The 23,930-nt window shown below is 55.7% G+C and overlaps 1 protein-coding gene across 50 annotated transcripts in view; it reads left to right on the forward strand.

The window, feature by feature from the left end:
• The window catches only part of OBSCN (obscurin, cytoskeletal calmodulin and titin-interacting RhoGEF), a 169,429-nt gene that overhangs the window by 118,435 nt on the left and 27,064 nt on the right, over positions 1-23,930 (forward strand). For 49 of the 50 annotated variants that reach the window (XM_032477303.1, XM_032477305.1, XM_032477336.1 and 46 more), the window contains 24 exons: positions 60-347; positions 461-736; positions 1,306-1,679; positions 2,218-3,079; positions 3,862-4,140; positions 10,793-10,871; positions 11,116-11,240; positions 11,392-11,589; positions 12,219-12,251; positions 12,391-12,489; positions 12,670-12,888; positions 13,196-13,268; positions 13,542-13,609; positions 14,887-15,006; positions 15,166-15,305; positions 15,760-15,960; positions 16,063-16,145; positions 16,419-16,592; positions 17,388-17,544; positions 17,881-17,997; positions 18,082-18,246; positions 18,361-18,519; positions 18,678-18,855; positions 19,444-19,557. In XM_032477303.1, coding sequence (XP_032333194.1) covers positions 60-347; positions 461-736; positions 1,306-1,679; positions 2,218-3,079; positions 3,862-4,140; positions 10,793-10,871; positions 11,116-11,240; positions 11,392-11,589; positions 12,219-12,251; positions 12,391-12,489; positions 12,670-12,888; positions 13,196-13,268; positions 13,542-13,609; positions 14,887-15,006; positions 15,166-15,305; positions 15,760-15,960; positions 16,063-16,145; positions 16,419-16,592; positions 17,388-17,544; positions 17,881-17,997; positions 18,082-18,246; positions 18,361-18,519; positions 18,678-18,855; positions 19,444-19,557 — 4,581 coding nt within the window. The remainder of the gene's footprint in view (positions 1-59; positions 348-460; positions 737-1,305; positions 1,680-2,217; positions 3,080-3,861; positions 4,141-10,792; positions 10,872-11,115; positions 11,241-11,391; positions 11,590-12,218; positions 12,252-12,390; positions 12,490-12,669; positions 12,889-13,195; positions 13,269-13,541; positions 13,610-14,886; positions 15,007-15,165; positions 15,306-15,759; positions 15,961-16,062; positions 16,146-16,418; positions 16,593-17,387; positions 17,545-17,880; positions 17,998-18,081; positions 18,247-18,360; positions 18,520-18,677; positions 18,856-19,443; positions 19,558-23,930) is intronic. The other variant, XM_032477304.1, reaches the window with a different exon arrangement.

Genomic DNA, 23,930 nt, shown 5'->3' on the forward strand with positions numbered 1-23,930 from the left:
GTGTGCCGACAGGGTGCCGCTGCGCTGATCATGGGGCCGCACTCCCCCTACCTCTGCAGGCCTCCCCGACCCCCCTGAAGATGCGGAGGTGGTGGGGTGCAGAGGCAGCTCCGTGACGTTGTCTTGGGTGGCGCCCACCAGCGACGGTGGGGGCGGCCTCTGTGGCTATCGGGTAGAGATGAAGGCCGCGGTCACAGGAGCGTGGGAGCTGTGCCACGAGCTGGTACCTGGCCCCGAGTGCGTGGTGGATGGCCTGGCCCCAGGGGAGGCCTACCGCTTCCGCGTGGCCGCAGTGGGTCCTGCGGGGGCCGGGGAGCCCGTGTACCTGCCCCAGACAGTGAGGCTGGGTGAGTTGCCGCTTTAGTCCTGGCTGGTGAGGGTGGGAGTCCTAAGCTGGGGGGGGGGAGGGGGCTCCCTCCTGCACCCTTGCTGATGCACCCTCCCTGGTTGCTGTTCCCAGAAGAGCCCCAGGAGCCCACACCTGTGCCCCCTGCACCCGAGAGCCGGCAGGTGGCAGTCGGGGAGGATGTTTGTCTAGAGTGCGAGGTGGCCGAGGCTGGCGAGGTCGTCTGGCTGAAGGGAACAGAGCGCATCCAGCCCAGTGGGCGCTTCCAGGTTCTCTGCCAGGGCCAGCGGCAGACGCTGGTGATCCGGGGCTTCTCAGCGGAGGACCAGGGCGAGTACCGCTGCGGCCCGGTCCAGGACCCGGCCTCTGTGGCAGCTGCTGCCTTCCAGGGTATGTCTTCCAGGGCCCAGCGTGCAGGAGACAGGGGAGCCCTGGGGCATGGAGTGGGCCTGCTGTCTTCCTCACCAGCTCTGTCTCTCGGGGAACTTCAGGGAGTTCTCCTGAGAAGACTGCCTCCCACCAAGAAAGACTGGGGCCAGGGTAGGGAGATGCACAAACCCTGTGTAGCTCAGCCTCCCTCAGAACCCGTGTCGCTGACATCTGAGGCCAGAACTCTCTCTGAGTGCGATGCTGGCCATGTCAGCCCTTCGTATCCACTGCTGATTCCTTAAACCCTTGGGCCCCTGCTCTTTGAACTCCCTGCACTCTGAGCCTCTCTGCACTTGCACTGATCCTGGCCTGGTGCTCGGGAGACTGAGGCCTGGCTTGATCAGGGGAAGCTGAAGCCCTGAGAGGGCCATTCAGAGCCTCTAAAACCGTGTAAAAACTGTGCATCAGAGCTCTCTGGGGGCCCAGGCAGGAGCAGAGTCCTATTGTGGGGACCCGCAGTCAGCAGCCAAGGCCAGCTTGGGATCGTGGCTCTGTCCCCACCTGGCTGATCAGTCTCCTGCCCTTCTCAGTGGTGCTGACCCCAGAATCTGGGGATGAGGTCCCGGCGCAGCCCAGCCTTCCCCCTGAGGCGGCCCAGGAAGGGGACCTGCACCTGCTGTGGGAGGCCCTGGCCCGGAAGCGCCGCATGAGCCGTGAGCCGACGCTGGACTCCATCAGCGAGCTCCCCGAGGAGGACGGACGCCCACAGAGCCTACGGCACGAGGTGGAGGAGGTGGCTCCCGACCTCTCTGAGGACTACTCCACGGCCGACGAGCTGGCACGCACTGGCGAGGCCGACCTCTCGCACACCAGCTCTGATGACGAGTCCCGGGCGGGCACGCCTTCCCTGGTCACCTACCTCAAGAAGGCTGGGAGGCCCGGTGCCTCACCACTGGCCAGCAAGGTGCGTCTCCAGCTTGCCCTGCCAGGACAGGCCTTGGTCTCTCAGATCTTCGCCGCTCCATCATTCATTCACACGCCATCCATCCACTATCTGTCCATCTGTCCATCTGTCCATTCACTGTCCATTTATCCATCCATCCACTGATTCACCCATCCATCCATCCGCCGTCTGCCCGTCTATTGGTCGTCCACCTGCCCATCCATCCATTCACCAGCCATCTATCCATCCATCCACCTGGCTGTTCAAACTTTTTTGAAGAGCTGGAGGCAGCCTCTTCGTGGTATTCCTCACAGCTGTGTCCCGCTCTCAGGAAAACAGTTTCAAGGAGGGTGGGCTTGCTTTTTGGCAACAATAGAAGCCATTGGGCATCTGCCATCATGAAGGCAGTACGGTTGCCAGCAGCCAGCAGGCAGGAGGCATGCGAGATGTGGAGCTAGGCTAGCAGACCTGGGCTCGTTTCCCTCTGCCCTCTGTGTGTCCCTGCACCATCATTTCCCTATCCCAGGCCTCAGGTGCCCTCCCTTACCTGTGCACACAGGTTGAGGCTCCAGCAGCCCCCTCTGGGAAGCCACAGAAGCAGCAGGAGAAGCCAGCTGCAGAGCGCCAACCGCTAGGGGACCTGAGTGCCAAGGACCAGGGTGACCTGTCCATGGACAAGGCAGCTGTGAAGATCCAGGCTGCCTTCAAGGGTTACAAGGTTCGGAAGGAGATGCAGCAACAGGAGGGGCCTGTGTTTTGCCGCACGTTTGGGGACACTGTGGCACAGGTGGGGGATGTCCTGCACCTGGAGTGCGTCGTGTCCAGCAAGACAGATGTGCGTGCCCACTGGCTGAAGGATGGCGTGGAGCTGACCGACGGCCGGCACCACCACATTGACCAGCTTGGGGATGGCACCTGCTCTCTGCTGGTCACCAGCCTGGGCCGGGCCGATGCTGGCCGCTATACCTGTCAGGTGAGCAACAAGTTCGGCCACGTGACCCACAGTGCCTGTGTGGTGGTCAGTGGGACGGAGAGCGAGACCGAGAGTTCCTCCGGCGGTGAACTGGATGACACCTTCCGCCGGGCAGCCCGGCGGCTGCACCGCCTCTTCCGCACCAAGGGCCCAGCAGACGTTTCAGACGAGGAGATCTTCTTCAGTGCTGACGAGGGCAAGGCAGAGCCCGAGGAGCCTGGGGACTGGCAGACATACCGTGAAGACGAGAACTTCGTCTGCATCCGCTTCGAGACACTTGCCGAGGCCCACCGGGCGGCCACCTGCTTCCGGGAGATGTTCAGCTCACAGGGCATCGGAGTGGACGTCACTCTGTTGGAGCAGGGGCTGCAGGGGGTGGAGATGCGCATTGGCAAGGGGGCCTCCACCCCTGCAGCCCCTCCGGAGCCAGGGCTGACCTCAGAGGCTGGTGAGTCTGCAAGCTACCTGGGTCAGGGGGTGGGCGGAGAGGAGGACCAAAGCCAGTGGCGGTGACCAGGGTCAGCTGAAAACTTAAGGAGTTGGCTGAGCTTTCGCTTCTGGCCGTTCGCAGACGCAGCCCACTGAGCTGGGAAGAGCCCTGACTTTGGGCTTAGACAGAGCTCAGTTTACATCCCAGCTCTGCCTGTAATTAGCTAGCTTCTTTGAGCCTCAGCATCCTATTCTGTGAAATGGACTTGGGAATACTGACTTCCTAGAGTTTAGGGCCTTTTTCCCACCATGAGGGCTTGAGATGTAATCTGTATAAAAGATAGGGTCCCATATAGTCCAGTCTGAACCCCATTTCCACTCTACAACTAAAATTAATTAAAAAGCCATTTCACTGTTTACTTGCATCTCCCTAAGAACAGCAAAGCAGGTATCATTAATAACCCCCAGCATCATCCCTCTTCAATTCTGAGTCTCTCGAATGCCTCCACTCTCAGACAACAAGTCTTGGTTTTCTCTTTATTTTCCCTTCCTCCCCGTTTCCTGTGTGCTGTCTCTCTGGCCTCTCATGGTAGCTTGAGAGCCAGGATGCAAAGAGAGGATTCCTCTGGAGAATGGGGAGGTGGGAAGAGCTCAGCTGGCAGAGACAGATCTCTGGCAGCCCAGTCTGAGCACTCAGGTGGATGGGTGCCGTGCAGTTCACGCACATCGAATGGCTAGCAGCTGGGGCGACTAGGAGGAGCCCGGGGCTAACGTGCTATATGTCCTGTTTGTCCCTCCCAGCCCCGGTGTTCCTGACTGAGCTGCAGAATCAGGAAGTGCTGGATGGGTACCCTGTGAGCTTTGACTGTGTGGTGACAGGCCAACCCGTGCCCACTGTACGCTGGTTCAAGGACGGGAGGGTGCTGGAGGAGGACGACCACTACATGATCAGCGAGGACCAGCAGGGCGGCCACCAGCTCATCATCACGGCTGTGGTGCCGGCAGACATGGGTGTCTACCGCTGCCTGGCCGAGAACAGCGTGGGTGTGTCCTCCACCAAGGCAGAGCTCCGTGTGGACTGTGAGTGCCCGCTGGGGTTTGATGGTCCAGGGTGGGGCTCCGGCAGGCAGAGGCAGTGCTGAGCTGGAGGATGACCTGGAGAGCACTGGTCCTAGACCAGGCAGGCTTTGGGGCTGCAATGTCTTGTGGCACATGGAGAGTTCTCCGGGAGACCCCTGAGTGGGGTGGGGGTGGGGTCTTATCTCTTTGAGAAGTGGCTGGACTGGGGAGGGACCTGGAAAGGTTTGGAGGTGGCCCCATGGACACAATGGGTGATTAATGGCACTGAGATGCAATAAGAAATATATATTTGAGCTTTGTCCCTGATTCCTGGAGAGCCTCCAGATAACTTCAGTACGAACATATCCATCTGATTTTTGACAAAAATGCAAAAGCAATTAAATGGAGCAAGGATAGAATTTCAAATTCAAGGATGGGATTTCAAATGGTACTCGAGTAATTTGGACATTCGTATGCCATAAAATGAACCTCAACCTTTTGAAAATTAGCTCAAAATGGATTAGATTCTTAAATGGAAAATATGAACCTATAAAACTTTCAGAAAAAAAACAGGTGGAAATCTTCAGGGCCTTGCGCTAGGAATAGACTGCTTAGACGTCACCCATAACAGGAACAACTGGTAAACTGGACTTCCTTGGAGTTAAAAATTTTTGCTCTGAGGAAAACCAGGTGTTGAGGATGAAATGCTGCAGTCTGGGAGAAAAAAAAAATCTGCAAATCATATATCTTATAAAAGACTAAAAATACATAAAGAAAGTTCAAAAGTAAACAGTAAAAAAAAATCCGCTTTGAGTAGGAGTGAAAGACATGTCCATACATTGAATGGAGAGGACGTACAGGAGGCAAATAAGCATATGGAAAATGTTCAACATCATTAACGATCAGGGAAATAGAAATAAAAGCCCCAGTGAGATACCACTGAACACATCCCAGGATGGCCAAAGGCAGGTAAGCATGCAGAGAAATGGGATGTCTCATATGTTGCTGGTGAGAATGTTAAAGGGGAGCAACTACTCTGGAAAACAATTTTCTGGAAAACAATTTGCAGTTGCTCATAAAACTATGTAGCTATCATATGATCCAATGATTGCCTTTTTTGGTATTTATCACAGATAAATCAAAACTCAAATTCGTGATAAAACCTGTACCAGAATACTCATAGAAGCTTTTTTCCCAATAGCCCAAAACTGGTAATGACCCATCTGTCCTTCAGAGGATGAATGGTTAAACTATGATATGGCTAGTCTGTGGAATACTACTTGGCAAGGAAAAGGGAAACATTATTGATGTGCAACCACTATGACAATATTCATTTTGTTGCATAAAATTAATGTACATGCACTCAATGGAGTTCATGTGAAACTTGTGAAATCTGGACAAGGTCAAGGCATCATATCAATGTCACCTTTTATAGTTATAAGAGAAATGAACATTGCTGGACACAGTAAAGAGTAAATGGGATCTCTGTATTATTTCTTAGAAAAGCGTGAGAATCTACAATTCATTCAAAACAAAAAGGAAAATGACTTAAAAAAACACACACACTACAATAACAAGTCAATTATCTTAAGACAAGACCTTATATATTTACCCAAGTACTTTCATTTCCAAGCTCTTTATTCTGCTATGTGGATCTAGATTTCCATCTGGTAACAATTTCTTTCTGCCTGAAGGACATCTTTTAACATTTTTTGTAGTGTGGGTATATCTGAAAAAAATGTCTTTATTTTGCTTTTCTTTAGGATATTTTTCTAGGACAGTTTTTTCTTTTCATATTTTAAAGGTTTATTCCACCGTCTACTAGCGTGCGTTGTTTCTCTGTACGTAACTTATCTTTTCTATTGGGATTTTAAAATTTTTAGATATTTGCACACCATAAAATTCACCATTTAAAAATGCACAACTCAGTGGTTTTTAATATATTCACAAGGCTGTGCTACCATCTAATTCCAGAACATTTTCATCATTCCAGAAAGAAACCCCACACCCACTGGCTGTCACTTCCCATTCCCCTCCCCCAGCCCCTGGCAACCATTAATCTGTTTTCTGTCTCTGTGAGTTTGCCTATTCAGGACTTTTCATATAAATGGAATGATACATTCTATGTCCTTTTGTTGTTTGGTTTCTGTCACTGAGCACATTTCCAAGGTCTATCCATGTAATAAATATCAGTACTTCAGGCCTTTTTATGACTAAAAAACATTTCATTGTATATGGATTATTTATCTATTCATTGGATGATGTTTATCCGTTGGTTGTTTAGGCTATTACGAACAATGCTGCTATGGACACCCATGTAAAAGTTACTTTGTGTGGACATATGTTGTCACCTAATTGGATCTATACCCAGGAGTGGAATTGCTGGCTCATCTGGTAACTCTATGTTTAACTTTTAGAGGAACTGCCAAACTATTTCCCACAGTGGCTACACCATTTTACATTCCCGCCAGCAATGTACACGTGTTCCAATTTCCCCACATCTTTGCCAGCACTTGTTATTATTCATCTTTTCAATAATAGCCAGCCTCATGGGTCTGAAGTGGTACCTCACTGTGGTTTTAATTTGTGTTTCCCTACTAACTAACGATGTTAAGCATCTTTTCATGTGTTTATTGGCCATTTGTGTATCTTTTTTTTTTTTTTTTGGAGAAATGCCAATGCAGATCCTTTGTCTGTTTTAAAATTGGGTTATTTGTCTTTTTAAGTTGTAGGAGGTCTTCATATATTCTGGATACTAGATCCTTATCAGATATGTGATTTTTAGATCTTTTCTCCCATTCAATGGGTTGTCTTGTCAGTCCCTTGATACTGTTCTTTGATGCACAAAAGTTTTCAATTTTGATGGAGCACAGTTTAGCTACATTTTCTTTGGTTTCTTGTGCTTTACTTGTCGTATCTAAGAAATCATTGTCTAATCCAAAGTCATAAAGATTTACACCTATGCTTTCTTCTCTTATATTTAGATCTTTGGTCCATTTTGAGTTCATTTTTGTATATAGTGCGAGGTAGGGGTCCCGATTCATTCTTTTCATGTGGAAATCCAGCTGTTCCAGCACCATCTGTTGAAAGGACTATTTTCCCGACAAAATTGACTTGGAACTCTTGTCATAAGTGAATTTCCATTAAACATAGAAGGTTTCTGACTTTCACTTCTTTTCCATTGATCCACATGTCTGTCATTATGCCATTATCACACTGTTTTGACTATTGTAGCTTTGTATGAAGTTTTGAAATCAGTAAGTGTGACTCTTCCAACTTGGTTCTTGTTCAAGATTGTTTTGACCAGCCTGGGTCTCTTGCATTTTTAAATGAATTTTCGGATCAGCTTGTCAATTTCTGCCAAAAGGGTCTCTGGATACTTTTTAAGATTTTCTTTTTATCACTGGTTTTTAGTAATTTGATTATATTCTTTGGTGCACTTCTCTTCATATTCCTTGTGCTTGCGGTTAATTGAACTTCCTAGAATTGGGGGTTAATAGTTTTCATTAAGTTTGAAATTTGGGGGGGCCATTATTTCTTCAAATATTTTTCCTTTCCCCCTTCATTTGGGGACTTCAGTTGCATATATCAAGCCAGTTGAAGTTGTACTTCTTTGCAGTTTTTAAAATTCTTTTTTCTCTGTGCATTTTGCATACTTTCTACTCCTGTGCTTTCACATTCACTATTCTTTTCTTCTGTGGTATCTAATATGCTATCAATCCCATCCATTGTATTTTTTATCTCTGAAAGTTCTACTTGAGTCTTTTTTATGTGTTCTATGTCTCTACTTAGCTTTCTGAAACATGTAGAATACAGTTCTAATATCTGCGTATTACATTCGTGCTTTCTGTTCTAACATCTGTATCAATTCTGAGTTGGTTTCGACTTGTTGATTATTCTACACGTTATAGGTTGTGTTTTCCTGCCTTCTTGCCTGTCTGACAATCTTTGGCTGGATGGCTGACAGTGTGAATTTTACCATTGTTATTGAAGGAGATGGGGGAGTGAGAGAATGGATGATCATGTCCCAGCTCTCGGGCAAGCTCCTGGAATGGGCCACCAAGTGAGGGTCCTTGGCTTTGTGCAGGAAAGAATTCAAGAGTGAGACAAAGTAAAGTGAAAGCAAGTTTATTCAGAGAGATACGCATTACATAAGCAGAATGCCGGCCATCTCAGAAAGTGAGAGTGGCCCCAGGGGATGGTGTTGTTCGTTTTTATGGGCTGAGTAATTTCATAGGCTAACAAGTAAGAGAATTATTCCAACTATTTTGGAGAGGGGGTGGGTATTTCAAAGAACTGGGCCCCTGCCCACTTTCTGGCATTTTATGGTCAGCGCTGGAACTGTCATGGCACCTGCGGGTGTCATTTAGCACTCCAGTGTATTACAGCGAGCCTATACTGAGGCTCCAGGTCGACCAGAAGTCGAATCTTCCACCATCTTGGACCTAGTTGGCTTTAATCAGTTTTTGTCCTATTCTGCTCCTCTCAGTGGCTGTGTCATTCTTTTAACGGTTATGCCCTGCCCTCTACCTTCCTGTCTCATTGGGTGCTGGATATCTTGTGTTTCTGCAGGTCTTCTTGAGCTTTGTTCTGGAATGCAGTGAGTTACCTGCAAGCAGTTTGATCCCTTTGAGTCTGGCTTGTGTAATTTGTTAGGTGGGCGAAGGCAGTGCTCAGTCCAGGGCTGAGCATCTCCCTCTAGAGAAGTGAGAGTGTCCTTGAGTACTCTACCTCATGCCCTGTGAATTGTGAGTTTCCAGTCTGACCGTGAACAGACATATTCTAGTCTTTGTGCTGCCCTGGTGCCATCTCCTCTGCTCCTTTCAGACGGTTCCTTCCTAGTGAGCCAGTCGGTGCTCTGCTGAATCTTCAGGGGAGGGGGCCCTCTCTCTCTGCAGCTTTCTCTTCTCTGGTTTTCTGTTCTGTGGACACCGGCTGCCTTTATCTCTCAGGACATGAGCTCTGTCTCCTCAGCTCAGAAGCCGCCTGGCCCTGCCTCAGTTTCCCTTCCATGGAAACTTAAGGCAGGAAGCTGGGGCAATTCTAGGGCTCACCGTTGTTTCTCACCTCTAGCAGATGACTGTCCTCCACTCGCTTAATGCCTAGGCACTCAGAAACCATGCTGATAATTCTGTACCCAATTCCAGGGTGTCGGGATTTTTCCCCACAAAAAGGCTCTGTGACACTAGTTGAGTGTCCTGCCATCCAACTCAATTCTGACACCTGGAAATAGCACCTGATCCTACAAATAAAAGGCTCAGTCCCACAGGGCTGCTTCTCCCACCCACTTCAGACACCAATTACAAGTCCAGGTTGTCACCTGTGCTTCTGGCCAACGAGCTGTACATTCGAGGCTCCAGGGCCGCCTTCCTTAGGTTTAATTAATTTGCTAGGGAGGTTCACAGAACTCAGAGAAACATTTTACTTACTAGATTTGCAGTTTATTATAAAAAGAAATAACTCAAGAACAGCCAGATGGAAGAGATGTACAGGCAAGGCATGTGGGAAGGGGCGGGCTAGTCTCACCGAATCCCTGTGTGCTCACCAACTGGGAAGCTCTCTGAACCCTGTCCTTTTGGAGTTTTATGGAGGCTTCATTACCCAGGCACAACTGATTACACCATTAACCACTGGTGATCAGTGATCAACTCACTCTCTAGCCCCTCTCCCCTCCCTGGAGGTCAGAGGGGTCCCAAACTTCTAATCACTTGGTTGGTTACCCTGGCAACCAGCCCTCATCCTTAGGGTCTTTCAGAAAATCACCTCATTAGCATAACAAAAGCCACTTCTGTGGCTCTCCTCACTTAGGAAATTCCAAGGGTTTGGGGGCACTGAGTCAGGAACAGGAGGAGGGCCAAATGTATATTTCTTATAAATCGTGACATCACGACCATTGTTTTAGGCACTGTATTTGTTTTTCTTTGGTGGTTTCAGTGGGGAGAGAGTCTTAGTTCAGGCTTGGAACAAAGTGCCATAGACGGGGCCGCTTAAATGATAGAAATTTATTGCTCGAAGTTATGGAGACTGGAAGTCTGAAATCAGGGGGCCAGAGTGGCTGGGTTCTGGTGAGGGCCCTCTTCTGAGCTGCAGGCGGCCATCTTCGCGCTGTTCCTCACATGAGGAAAGGGACAAGGGGTCTCTTCTTGGAAGGGCACTAATTCCATTCATGAGGCCTCGCCCTCATGACCTCAACTAAGCCTGATCACCTCCCTAAGGTCTCATTTTCAAACACCACCATGCTGGGGGTTAGGATTTCAACATACGAATTTTGGGGGGACAGAGCAGAGGGTAAATCCAGTCCCTCTTCTCCCTTGTGGCTAGAAGTGGAAGCCCCTTGTTGTTGGTTTTGAGACAGATCTATGTCCCCGCCCTGTTCCTTAATTGGGTGGGACTGGAAGGTGCCATATTGCCACTGCCTGCTATTTATGATGCCCAGTATTTATAATTTGTTGGGTAGTGTAGTTGGTGACAGTCCTGGAAACATGGGCTGGTGACAGCTGGGGGCAGGGCTGGGCCCCCGGGTAGCCATGTCCCCCGCAACTCCTGACTTGGATGTGAGTGGCTCCCAGGGATGGCTGCGCAGTAAGAACCAGGAAGAGTCTGGGGTGGGTGGGGCCTGTGCCCACGCGGGCGGTGCGCCAGGCCTCATTTCAGCTCCTCCCTTCATCCCCAGTGACCAGCACAGACTACGACACTGCTGCGGATGCCACGGAGACCTCGTCCTATTTCAGCGCCCAAGGCTACCTGTCCAGGTAGAGAGCTGTGCAGAAATGCGCAGTGCCCAGCAGGCGGGCGGGCCCGAGCCCTTTGTGGAGGTGGCCATGCTGGCCTGGACTCACAGGATCTGTATCCTGGAGCCTTCAACCAGGCCACAGCGGTCTCGGCCCAGCTAAAAGGAGACCTCAGAAACCACCCACCCCTGACCCTGGGCCCCCCCAACCTGGGCCCCTCGCTGGTCCACCTCATGGTCTGCCCTCCCTTTGTTCTCCCCGCCAGCCGGGAACAAGAGGGCACGGAGTCGACCTCAGAGGAGGGGCAGCTGCCCCAGGTGGTAGAGGAGTTGACAGACCTGCAGGTGGCCCCTGGCACACGCCTGGCCAAGTTCCAGCTCAAGGTGAAAGGTGAGGGGGAGCGAGGTGAAGGGCAAGGTGCTGCCTCCCGCCAGCAGAGGCTGGGCGATCACCCGCAGTGCAGAGGTCTCTGAGGGCCTGAGGAGGGCATGGTGCCCCCGGGCAATGGCCCTGTGCTAACCACGCCACGCTGCGGCCCCAGGCTACCCCACGCCCCGACTGTACTGGTTCAAAGACGGGCAGCCCCTGACCGCGTCTGCGCACATCCGCATGGCTGACAAGAAGATGCTGCACACCCTGGAGGTTGTCTCGGTCACCAAGGAGGATGCCGGCCAGTACTCTGCCTACGTCAGTAACTCCGTGGGCGCTGCCTACTCATCTGCTCGGCTGTGGGTCCGAGGTGCGTGCGGGGGTGCCCAGCAGAGCCTGGCGTCCACACCCGGTCTGAGTCCCACCTGTAAGCCTAGGAGCTCGGGTCACTGCCCCTGTGTGCAGAAGTCACAGGTGGCCAGAAGCTGGTCCCCAGGGATCCCCTTGTGGGTCTTGGGGCCCGTGAACACTGACCAGCAGGCAGGCCAGCTAGCTGGTGGACTAGACCCTGGCGGGTGTGGGGCCCCTGGCAGACTGTGCAGAACAAGAGGCAGGTGGTAACTTTGGAAGTAGAAGTCTGAGCTTCCTTATTTTCCAGACTTCTGAGTACTGCAAGGTGATTCCAAGTCATGTCCAAATCTGCCCTGGCCTAGGAACCCAGTACTGCCCTTGGCTTCACTTCTGTGTGACGTTTTGTGGACAAGCATCCGCGTGTTGATTTCAGGGCAATGCCCCACACTCCTGGGTGGGCATGGGTGACATTGCATCTGATCCACGGGGCCTGAGTGTGAATTCCATGACTGCATGGCCAGGTTTAGGAAAGGTGCTGCCTGTGTAGGACTGGGCAGGGCCACCCCTGGGACTCCCGCCCGGCTGGGCAGGCCCAGCCAGTAGAGAGGCACCTTGGTGCTGTAGGTCTGACTTCTGTGCTTTTTTCAGGCCCCAGCGAACCAGAAGAGAAGCCAGCATCAGGTGAGCTGACTCCAGAGGGCAGGGGGATGGAGGGTGGGGTGGGCACTGGGGGCAGGTTCAGTGAGGGTGTGTGAGGGGGACAACCACGTGGAATTGGGGCTCTGCATTGTTCACCACCAGCTGCTCCATGTCTCTCCAGATATACACCAACAGCTGGTGCCACCCCGATTCCTGGAGAAGTTCACCTCAAAGAAGGTGAAGAAGGGCTCCAGCATCACCTTCTCAGTGAAGGTTGAAGGTAGGATGGCCTTCCTCCCTGTCCCACTCAGATCACCCTCCCCTCTGGGAGGCTCAGAGTAGGCTCCCTCCCTGCTCTCACTCAAGACTGCTCCCAGGGAGGCTCAGAGGAGACCCCTACCTCCCAGGGCCACCCTCCTGGCGTTGGGTAGGACAGTTCACCATGCACTTCTGCTGGCAGGACACCCACCCCCAGTGGTGCATTGGCTGCGGGAGGAGGCTGAGCAGGGTGTGCTGTGGATCGGCCGCCACACGCCGGGCTACACCGTGGCCAGCTCTGCCCAGCAGCACAGCCTGGTCCTGCTGGATGTGGATCGACAGCACCAGGGCACCTACACCTGCATCGCCACCAATGCTGCTGGCCAGGCCCTCTGTTCTGCCAGCCTGCACGTCTCTGGCCGTGAGTGGGCATGGGTGACCCTAGCTCCCACCCCCTGCCCTGTGGGGCTCTGCTCAGTTGGCTGAGACCCTCCTAGAAGCCCCCGGCTACCCTGAGCTGTTGCTTCCTGGGGCGCCCCTCAGCTTCTACCGCTGGTGGGGTGATTGTGGGCCAAGTCAGGACACTGGGCACAGCCTTCCTCAGAGCTCCAGAAGACAGGACCAAGTCCCCTGGGGTGGGGTCCGGACATCCCCAGCGGGGGTCCCGACCAGAATCAGTCCAGGGGTGTGAGGTGTCATCTTGGTGGCTCACCCCATTCTCCTGATAGTACCTAAGGAGGCACGGGCAGCGGAAGAACAGACCATGGTGAAGGAGGCCCTCATCTCTACCTTCCTGCAGGGGTGAGTGAGGGGCTGCTCGAGAGCCAGAGGGGCCAGGAGCCGGGTCCTGGGAGTGCGGGTCCTGGCCCTGGGGGTGGTGCTGCTGCTGGGGAGGAAGCCCCCATCCTGGACCCCAGCCTGGCTCTGCCCCTCTTGGGCCATGTGGCTTGGGCCCCTGGTCCCTCCTCGTTGTAAAGGGAAAACTTCCCCAGTGCCCTGACTGTGGCATCCGGGCCCACTGTCCCCAGACCCTCTTTTCTGTCAGGCCTCTCAGGACACCTCCTTCCCCTTTAGGACCCAAGCTGTTTCTGCACAGATGTCGGAAACTGCAGGTTTCACCGACCTTGCCGGGCAGAGGAAAGGTATAGGCCGGGTGGGCACACGTCCGCACGGGGTGGGCTGCAGGAGGTGCGGAGGACGCTGCCCGGCTGAGAGCCCCAGCCCTTCAAGGCTGCTCTGGACGGTGTGGCCCCAGGAACGCATGTTTGCCTGGGCTTGGGCTCCCTGGCCTCTTGTGGGCCTGAGTCTGAGCTTTGGTTGGCCCCCAGGCCATTTCCGACCCTCGCTAGACGATGTCGGGGGCCCCTGGGCTGAGCCAGCCCTTGGCTCAGAGCTCATGTCCAGCGGGCTGTGTGGACACCTAGGTGCAGGGGGCTGGGGTGAGGGCCGTGAAGGGAGGTGGGTGCTGGCAAGTCCCCTGCTTTGTCGGGGATTCTCCGCCTGCCCCTAAACTGGGTCCTCCCCCCCCCAGCCTCTAAGTGTGCGCCCCTCACCAGCATGTCCAGCCACTTTCTGGCCACCTGCACAGGCCCCAACATCTTAGCATATTTTAAACTTTTTTTTATGGAAAATACTGAGTCTGCACAGAAGTAGAGAGAAAGGAGCCATGTACCCCGTCTGCCTGTTGCCCTGCCTTTGGGGTCACTTCTCCATTGGCCTGCCTTGCTAATTTACCTGCCTCTCCCTTCCCTGTGCTGCCCCCACCCCAGGCCACCCTCACTCACTCTTAACCTCAAGAGTCCCTCCCCCGCAAAGGACCCCAATTCCAGCAAGTTTGACCCGAAGCCATCAAATCCCAGCTGCCAGTGGTCTGGACCCCCAGCCCTCAGGCCGCAATATGGGGTCCTGCCCCCTGCCTTCAGTGTCCAGAACCTGCCCCTATGTCCTACTGCCTGACTGAGGTCCTTGTGACCGCCGCCCCTCTTAAGCCCCTTCCCAGACCAGCGACCAAGTGGCCAGAGGAATAGGGGTGGCACAAACCACACTGGGCCCCCACAGCTCCAAGCTCCAACCCCAGCCTGACCACTGGGTCTAGCCTCTACCCGGCTTTGCCCTCAGCTGCCTTCACCCACCGCCCTGCCACCATGCTGGCTGCCTGCTGTCCCCTGACTGCCCACTGTCCCCTAGCCACCTGCCGTCCCTACTGCCCAGACCCTGCTTCCCTGAGTTTGTGGTCCCCTCGGTCATACCTCGGCTCAGGTGCCCTCGAGCCTAAGCGATCCTTAGTTGTGGTCAGTGCTGGCCCAAGTCCGTGCGTTCCTTGGCGCCTCTGTCCCGCGAGCCCAGGATGGGCTTGGAATCCGGTGTTTGGGCATGTCTGTGGAGTGCATGGCCAGCTGAGCTAGGGTCTGACCCTCAGGAGAGCTTCTGGCGGCAGAGGCCCCTGGCCACTTGTCCTTGGCTGAAGTGGGCACGGAGGAGTTCCTGAAGAAGCTCACTTCGCAGATCACGGAGATGGTGTCAGCCAAGATCACGCAGGGTGAGGGCGGCTGGCCACAGAGCGGGGTCCAGGGGGTGGCTGTGACCGAGCCGCCAGGGCTGGGGCCACTCCTCATCTGCATGCCCTGGGGACCCACAGGGAGGGGGCACGGCGGGCAGGCCCTTCCCAGGCATCATGTGCCCTGTGCCACGCCCCCAGCCACGCTGCAGGTGCCCGGAGTTGACAGTGACGAGGAGTCCAAGACGCCGTCGGCGTCCCCCCGGCATGGCCGTTCCCGCCCCTCCTCCAGCGTCCAGGAGTCGTCCTCAGAGTCAGAGGATGGAGACTCCCGGGGCGAGGTGCGTGGGCAGGCAGTGGGTGGGGCGGGGTGGGCAAGTGGGTGTGAGGGCGTGGGGGACAGGGTGAAGGCGGGGCTGGTTGTGCGGGGACAGGGGGAACTTGGGCAGAGGAGGTGTGAGGCATACACCTGAGCAGCCAGCATCCCCGCCATGACCCAGGGTACCCCCAGCACCCCAGAGGCTCCCCCTTGTCCCTTTAGTGTTGGACACCAGGCACCCCCAGTAGCATTTCCATTAGCAGAGAAGGGTTGGGCCTGTTTTAGAACATCATGGAATTTCAGGATGGCTTTTTCTTCTCTACTTAATTCCACGGGCCTTGTAGCCTGGGGCCTCAAGGTGCCCACTGGCCCCTCTCTGGATCCTCCTCCCCTCTGGGGTTTGAGGGGGCTGCTGCAGCCTTGGGGGGCCCGGCTGGCCCTGCCTGGGCCCGACTCAGTGACTCCCCCCACCACAGATCTTTGACATCTACGTGGTCACGGCTGACTACCTGCCCCTCGGGGCTGAGCAGGACGCCATCCTGCTGCGAGAGGGCCAGTACGTGGAGGTACTGGACTCGGCCCACCCGCTGCGCTGGCTTGTGCGCACCAAGCCCACCAAGTCCAGTCCCTCCCGGCAAGGCTGGGTGTCCCCTGCCTACCTGGACAAGCGGCTCAAGGTACCTGGATGGCTGGTGGGGTGGTCCTGCAGTTGTACCCCGGACCCCAGAAGGGCAGGCCAGTGCTCAGGCTGCATGTGACCCTTCCCTGCTCCTCACCAGCTGTCACCTGAGTGGGGGCCAGCTGAGGCTCCTGAGTTCCCTGGGGAGGCCCTGTCGGAGGATGAGTACAAGACAAGGCTGAGGTGAGGGGCCATGGGGAAGTTGGGGTCCTGTGGGGGCCTCTGGGATGCTAATTCCACACAAGTCCCCTGGGACTGGCCTCTAGCAGGCAGGACCTTGCCTGGCAACTTCATGTGGTGGGTCCCCCTTGTGTGTGTGTGTGGAGGGGGGTGCCCTCCTTCTGCCATCTTGCCTGGTCCATTCTGAAAGCTGGCAGCAGGGTGCACGTGGCTCAGAGTGCTCTGTCGAGGAGCTAAGCTCCTGGGTGCCCCCATCATGGCTGTCTCCCTACCCAGCTCCATCATCCGGGAGCTGCTGAGCTCGGAGCAGGCCTTCGTGGGTGAGCTGCAATTCCTGCAGAGCCACCACATGCAGTACCTGGACCACTGCCCCCACGTGCCCACGGCCGTGGCCAGCCAGAAGGCAGTCATTTTCCGAAACGTGGAGGACATCAGCCACTTCCACAGCAGGTGGGAGGGCAGGGCAGGCCTTACGGCTTCTCCCTGGTCTGTGTGTGTGTGTGTGTGTGTGTGTGTGTGTGTGTGTGTGTATGTGCATATACACATGCACATGCTTAGACACACACTTGGACACACAATCCACATGTGTAGATACATGTGTGCACTTACCAGTAATGTACATGGAAGACACATTCGTGGACATACACTACACGTGCACACACATATGGATGCTCACTCACACGTACACATGAAATGTACCCCCAGGGCCATGCCTCAGGGGAGTGGGCAGGAGCCGAGAAGACAGAGAACCTTTGATGACTTGATTCACCCACTGGCACACCACACCCCTACCCAAGGACACACATGTCGCCAGGATCACAGGCATGTGTACCTGGCTTACCCACGGAAGTGCCTACAGCACATCTACCCACTGCAGCCCAAGTACATGGGCACACCCGAGAAATGTGCACACACGTGTACATGTGCATACCTGCACACACATACCCTTTCATGTGTGGGCGTGCATGCACATAGCACACCCATGAAGACATGTACATCCATGTAGACATGTACTCCCAAACACACACACATACACACACAGCACACGTGTACGTAAGGGCCTGCCCTCAAACTCCACACGTGCATGGCCCCCACTGCCCAGAACACTCACTCTCATTCATAGGAACCCGGGCCCGTGCAGGCACAGTTTTCTCCCAAACCTGAGGGCTTGAGGCTGGGTTGTGGCTTGTGGGTAGGGGTCCTGGTGTCAGCCCTCAACCTGACCACTGTCCGCCTCCACGGCAGCTTCCTGAAGGAGCTGCGTGGCTGCGACACGGATGACGATGTGGCCATGTGCTTCATCAAGAGCCAGGCGGCCTTTGAGAAGTATCTGGAGTTCCTGGTGGGCCGAGTGCAGGCCGAGTCGGTGATGGTCAGCACAGCCGTACAGGAGTTCTACAAGGTGCCCTCCCCAGCCTCCGTGCTAGCAGCCCACTCTGAGATCACTTGCCCCGACCCTGCCCAGGCACCTCCCCCTCCACCAACCTGCCCTGGCCCCCTGGGCCCTGGCTTAGAAAAGCAGCCAGGGTCCCCCCCCAACCCAAGCTCTGCTTGTCTGTCAGACAGTGACACTGGCCATCTCTGGGGCGGGAGTGAGGGCCACCTGGGAAGGAGGGTCTGCGTGTGTGCGCGTGTGTGCACCCTGGGACTCTGACCCGCTAGCTTTTGGGCTCTGGGGACATGGCTCATCTGGAGGCTGCGCCCTCCTGCCTTGAAGCCAGCCCTGTGTCTCCCCCAGAAATACACAGAGGAGGTGCTGTCAGCCGCAGACCCCTCGCAGCCACCCCCGCCGCCGCTGCAGCATTTCCTGGAGCAACCAGTGGAGAGGGTCCAGCAGTACCAGGCATTGCTCAAGGTAGGTGGGGCTGGCCAGGAGGCTGCGGGGCCATCCCCTTGCCCAGACACCCCAGGCCTCGCCCTGATGCACGGTCTCCCGCAGGAGCTGATCCGCAACAAGGCGCGGAACGGGCAGAACTGTGCGCTGCTGGAGCAAGCGTACGCCGTGGTGTCGGCCCTGCCGCAGCGCGCCGAGAACCAGCTGCACGTGTCCCTGATGGAAAACTACCCGGGCACCCTGGAGGCCCTGGGCGAGCCCATCCGCCAGGTCTGGGGCTGGGAGTCCGCTGGCGGGCCTGGGCAGGTGGCCGAGCGGTGGGGGCTTGCGGAGGGCCGGACCCCCGGCTGGGCCTGGCTGACCACAGGCTGACTGCTCCCCCAGGGCCACTTCATTGTGTGGGAGGGGGCGCCAGGCGCTCGGATGCCATGGAAGGGCCACCACCGGCACGTCTTCCTGTTCCGCCACCACCTGGTGGTCTGCAAGCCCAAGCGGGACTCGCGCACCGACACCTTCAGCTACGTCTTTCGGAACATGATGAAGGTTGGCAGGGTGCCGGCAGGGCTGGGGTGGGGGGCAAAGGGAGGCCCCTGCAGGACGGGCAGGTGGGTGGAGGCCAGTGGCCAGTCCTGCAGCCCTGTCCCGGGTGACCGTGGCTCGCCCCGCATCTGGGTGATCAGCCTTCGTTCTCCCCTCAATAGCTGAGCAACATCGACCTGAATGACCAGGTGGAGGGCGATGACCGTGCCTTCGAGATTTGGCACGAGAGGGAGGACTCCGTGCGCAAGTACCTGCTACAGGCTCGGACGGTCATCACCAAGAACTCTTGGGTGAAGGAGATTTGTGGCATTCAGCAGCGCCTGGCCCTGCCCGTCTGGCGTGAGTGCCTGAACTCATGCGGCAAGGCCAAATGGGGGGCGGGTGAACCTTTCAGTCTGGCCACCTGGCTTGGGAGCCTCCAGGTCAGCAGGTCCTGAGCCCTGGCCCTTTGCCCACACCTAGGCAGGCAGAAGGGAAGGGGCTCGATTCCAGGGCAAGTGGCTCGTTCTGCCCTTGGTCCACTCAGACTCTCAGAAGCTCTGAGCCAGAGTGTAGGAGTGGCCCTGACCAGAATTAGAGGGAACCCCGGGGTTCACTTGGGGCTCCCTAGCACAGGACAGGTGTCCAGACTATGTTAGGGATGTGAAGGGCCCAGAAGTCCTGGGTCTGCTTCCTTATTTGGAATGGGAGGGAGGCTCCATTTCAACATACTGGCCTTTTCCACAGTCCCCCCCACTCCCCAATATACACCCAGCCTGCATCCCTTACTCTGATTCCCGCCCAGGCCTGAGTGTGGTGCTGCGGACAAAAGCTCACAAGGGGAAGTCTCTGTTGCAATCACATTCCTGGTCATGGGGCTTCTGGCCCTGCCAAGGGTCCACTCGAGGGCATGGGTAAGTGCCCAGGGCCCTGTGTGTGTGTCCCCAGGTGCCCCGGATTTCGAAGAGGAGCTCGCTGACTGCACAGCCGAGCTGGGTGAGACAGTCAAGCTGGCCTGCCGTGTGACGGGCACACCCAAACCCATTGTCAGCTGGTACAGAGGTAGGCCTCCGGGGTGCAGGGGGTACTGATCTTACCGTAAGCAGGAGTTGGCCAGGGGGAAGCAGACTGGGCCCAGGGCCGGGGGCCCAGGGCGGGGCCTGGGTGGGGGGCTGGACCCAAGACATAGGTCTCCGCTCCTGAATCAAAGACAGCCTGGCCAGTGTGCACAGGTGGATGAGGAGGGACGGGCAGAGGCTGCTCAGATGTGATGTGTACAGCATGCTTCTGACACAGTGACTCTGCCCGACGCTGTATCTCGCTCATTAGCTCTCTTGTTTGCCATTCATTTGTGCTGAGTGCCAGACACCATTCCAGGTACAGGGGAGACAGCAGTGTACAGTCAGGCTCACCCTGTCCAAGGGCGCTGATCCTCTAGGGGAGGAGATAGATGACAGGCAGATAGGCAAATGTGTAATATGGAGTCAGAGTGATGTGGCCAGCCAGAGAAATAAGGCAGAGCAAGGGGCAGGGAGTAGCCATCAGGCAGACATTTTGGAGAAACTCCAACTGGGCAGCAAGGCTCCAGGAAGGGCAGGGGAGAGGGGAGGCACTCAGGCGGGCGAGGCGGGGAGTGAGACTGGGGAGTGCTGGACCTCGAGGGCCACTGTTTGGCTCTCAGATCTGACTCTTGTGTATAGTGGGAGCTGCAAAGTTCAGGGGGTCCCCAGGAGCAGCTTTGCTTCTGACACCAAGTTCAGGGTCCCCAGGCCATTCTCATTTGACACCAACCACAAGGTTGGTGGGGTAGGGGGGTGTGTCCCACGACCACCTTTGGGTTCACAACTCACAGAAGACTCACAGAACCCAGCAAGAGCAATTCCACCCAGGGCTCTGATTTACTGCAGTGAAAAGGATGAGGCACATGGGGTAGGGTCCAGCTGGGGGATCCAGGTGTGGCCCAGGTGCCCCCCCCCAGCCATGGAGTTGTGTGGAGCGCGTTTCTCTCAGCAGTGACGTGTGCCAGCACACGGAGTGTGGCCAACCAGGGCCACTCACATGCCGAGCTTTGTTGTCAGGGTTTCTGTTGGGGTTGCTCACATGGGCTGACCACCTGCATGGCTGCCTTCAGTTTCTGGCCTCTTGAGGTCAGGCCGATATTGTGTGCCCTAAAGCTCCCGCCCTAAATCCTAATGTAACGTGGACCATCTGGCGTGGTCCAAGGTCCTGGGTAAACCAAGATGCTCGTATTAAGGCTCACTGGTCTGGCAGGTCCCTCTGAGTCCCTGGTTCAGTACTGACAGCCAAGTCCAGTCCTGGCTTTGGAGGCGCTGTTCCAGGGAAGTCCTGTCCTGCTTGTCCACAGCCAGCATGTGTCCACCCACGAATGGCTAAGAATGGGGCTGGAGAGCGCACACAGGGGGATTTTGTAGGGACATGAAAGAGGGGCCATTCCTGTGTCCCGTGCTCAGAGCCTCAGGGCAGAGTTGGTGGATGGGGCAACTGGTTCCCTGAAGCATCCTGGGGGTCCTCCTTCTGGAGGGAGGGTCACTGTCCCCACGTCCTGGGGTCTGTGGATTTCCCTTCCCAGCTGCCTCACAGAACCCACGCAGTGCAGCTCGCCTTCCCCACCATCCCTCCTCACAACCAGACCTTCGCCTGTGAGAGCAGGTTTAGGGAGACAAAGCCATTCCATGAAAGTTATTCAGAAGTGAGAGGAGCCCCTCAGCCTCCTCCTTTCAGCCAGGCTGCCCCCAGAAGGGGGTGCTGGCCAGGCTGTGCCATGCCCAGGAACGGTCAGAGGGGATTCCCAGGTTCCCGCCTCTGCTTAGACCGGCCATCATCCCCTTCATCCTGACCATTAACCTGGTGTCTGGGGACAGCTGTGTCCAGTGAGTAGAGGAGGCAAGGGGCAGTTCGAAGGTCAGCTCATGTTGAGCAACAAGTGTGACAGGTGACAGGTTCTCAGACTGCAGGTGGTCCAGGCAGCACACACAGCCACGTGGTGTGGCCAGAGCTGGCGGTTTACTGACCCAAAGCAGCATCACATTTGGAAACACCACAGATGGCCCCGAGAGGCACCCATCTGCCAGGTGGGGGGTCCATCCCACGTGATGTGCACCCCCCAACTTAGAGCATCTCTCTCGGCCGTCCTGTCTGGCCCTGGAGCTCAGCGCCACGTGTGACGCAGTGGCTCCACACAGGGACCCTGGTGGTCTGGGTGTGGCCCCGATCAATGGCCTCACTTTGCCTCCACAGTTCACGGCCCCAAGGAGGGGTGTCATCCTGCCTGTCTACAGTCTGCCAAGCATCAAACCAAACAGCCAGGGCATTCACAACATCTCAGGGTCAGTGAGTACATAATAACCTCTGCCAGGAAGAGTAGCAGCGGGCAGAAGTCAGACTCACCAGCCAGCAGAATGCCATTCATACAGCAGAAGCCTGCGTATCGGGGCAGAGGGCCAGGTCGTGACCCACCTGCCAGGGGCAGCTGGCAGGGAGCAGGGGCACTAGCAATGGGTGTTAGAGACTGTGCCACGCAAATGCAGAGTGGCCTTGGTCCCTGTGTGCCAGCAGGGCGGAAAAGCAGGTGGCTGCGATGCTCAAGACTCCTGGTGGGGGCTGTTAGCCTGTACAGCAGACCCCATCTCAGCCACCTGTGGCCACAGGAGCAGCGACTGGACTGGGCTGGTGACAGTCAGCCTCCGGCCACCACTCTCTCTGGCTGTACAAGGCTGTTGATTTTGGACTCGGCCTCTCTCGTCACCTTGGCTGTGTTCACATCACCCAGGAGGGCTGGGACGTCCTTCTCCTCCTGGGGTTCTGTTGGCCATCTTGGGAAGGGACGGGGCTCTGGCCAGAGCTCCCACGGGGAGTGTTCCCCCCCCCTTGTGTGGGGCAGGGGATTCCAAACACAGCAAACCTCAGGGTCCAGAGGTGGAAGCCTTAGTCACAGCACCCTAACTTGGCCCCAAGGTGACATGACCTTTCACGTTCTCTGGGAACCCTGCCCGGATCCCATCAGTGGATCCGGGTGCCTGTATCCAGCAAAGCCATCAGAGTCTCCGTTTTCCCCTAGCCTGACATCCCTGGCGTATCAGATGGGCATGGAGGGCCTCTGGTGCCTCTGGGCACAGGGAGACGAAGAGCTACTAATTTTTTTTTTCTCTTAAAGCAGAGGAGGTTGGAGCGGAGGAGGAGGAAAGGGGACCAGGGATGGGATGAGACACACTTCCATAGCTCAGTAACATCCAATGTTTTGGGCTCACTCAAAGCCCAAAATGGGGCCACAAGATTGTCACCTCTGATCCCATCTGTTTTAGCTTCAGGGACTCCTTGACCTAACGGCCACATCACAGTGTTCTCAGGGCCTCTGTACCCCTTGCCTGGCTGGGGTTTATACTTTCATGGTGACCTTTGGGATAAGGTCCACTTAGCAGGGGTGTCTACTGGCCCAGAGCCATAGTGCCGTCTCCCATCCTCTCTCTGGGTCTTCCCATAAGGACTGAATGAGGTTTCCAAGGAGGCAGAAAGCGCTTACATCCCTTTGGGTCACTTCTCTGGTGTGCCCACTTCTCTGGAATGCTGCCCATTCTAGACACTAACCAGATGCCATGAGCCCATGTGCCAGCCACTGATGGTTCCCCATGGAGGTTTATCTGTGTCAGGGACTTGTCCCGAGCCAGGACTCAACAGCAGACGCTGGAATCCTTTACTGTTATGTCTAAAAGAATCTCGCGTGTGTTTGGTGGCCGCACCTCTCATCCCTCAGTTCTGGCCCTGCTCCTGCCTTCGACCCGTCAGAACTGGTGATGCCCCCGCCTTTTGCACCCAGTGTCGGTGTCTGTTTCTGTGACTGGGGTCTGAAGGGCATGGAGCCCTCCTTGTACTCAGCACGGGTGCTCATGTTTGCTGGGAAATGAGACTGGCCTGAGGCTGAGCCAGCAATGTCCCAGCTCCAAGGAGAGCTGGTCAACCAGGGTACCATCCAGGTGCCTGTCTTTGAACCCACTTCTTGATGCTCAGATTGCAGCCGCCTGCCCAGTTTCTCGCCGTTCACAGTCAACAAATGAGCTATCTGTTTACTGCGCAGCTGACCATGAAGTTTGGTCAGCATGTCCTCCACTGATTTCCATGAACCGCCCTCGGGTCCTGTTAAGTGGCCCATGAGCCACTTTCTTTCTCTTTTGGAATGCTGTGTCTGACAGTGTCCCTTCCTTGTGGCCAAAATTGCAAATCAGAAACCGTGAAGGGTCTGAGATGGTTCCTGGCTTGCAAACTAACAAGCTAGCCTGCCAGCCAGATACAAACAGAAGACATGAGACCCCACGTCAGAGACAAAGGCTGTTTGTCACAGCAAAAGCAACAGCGTGTTGCAGGGGTTGCCCACGCCTGCATCTCCACATGCAGGGGCCAGCTGTCAGCTGCACGCCACA

The sequence above is a fragment of the Camelus ferus genome, chromosome 3 (genome assembly GCF_009834535.1).
Source record: "Camelus ferus isolate YT-003-E chromosome 3, BCGSAC_Cfer_1.0, whole genome shotgun sequence".
Lineage (NCBI taxonomy): Eukaryota > Metazoa > Chordata > Mammalia > Artiodactyla > Camelidae > Camelus > Camelus ferus.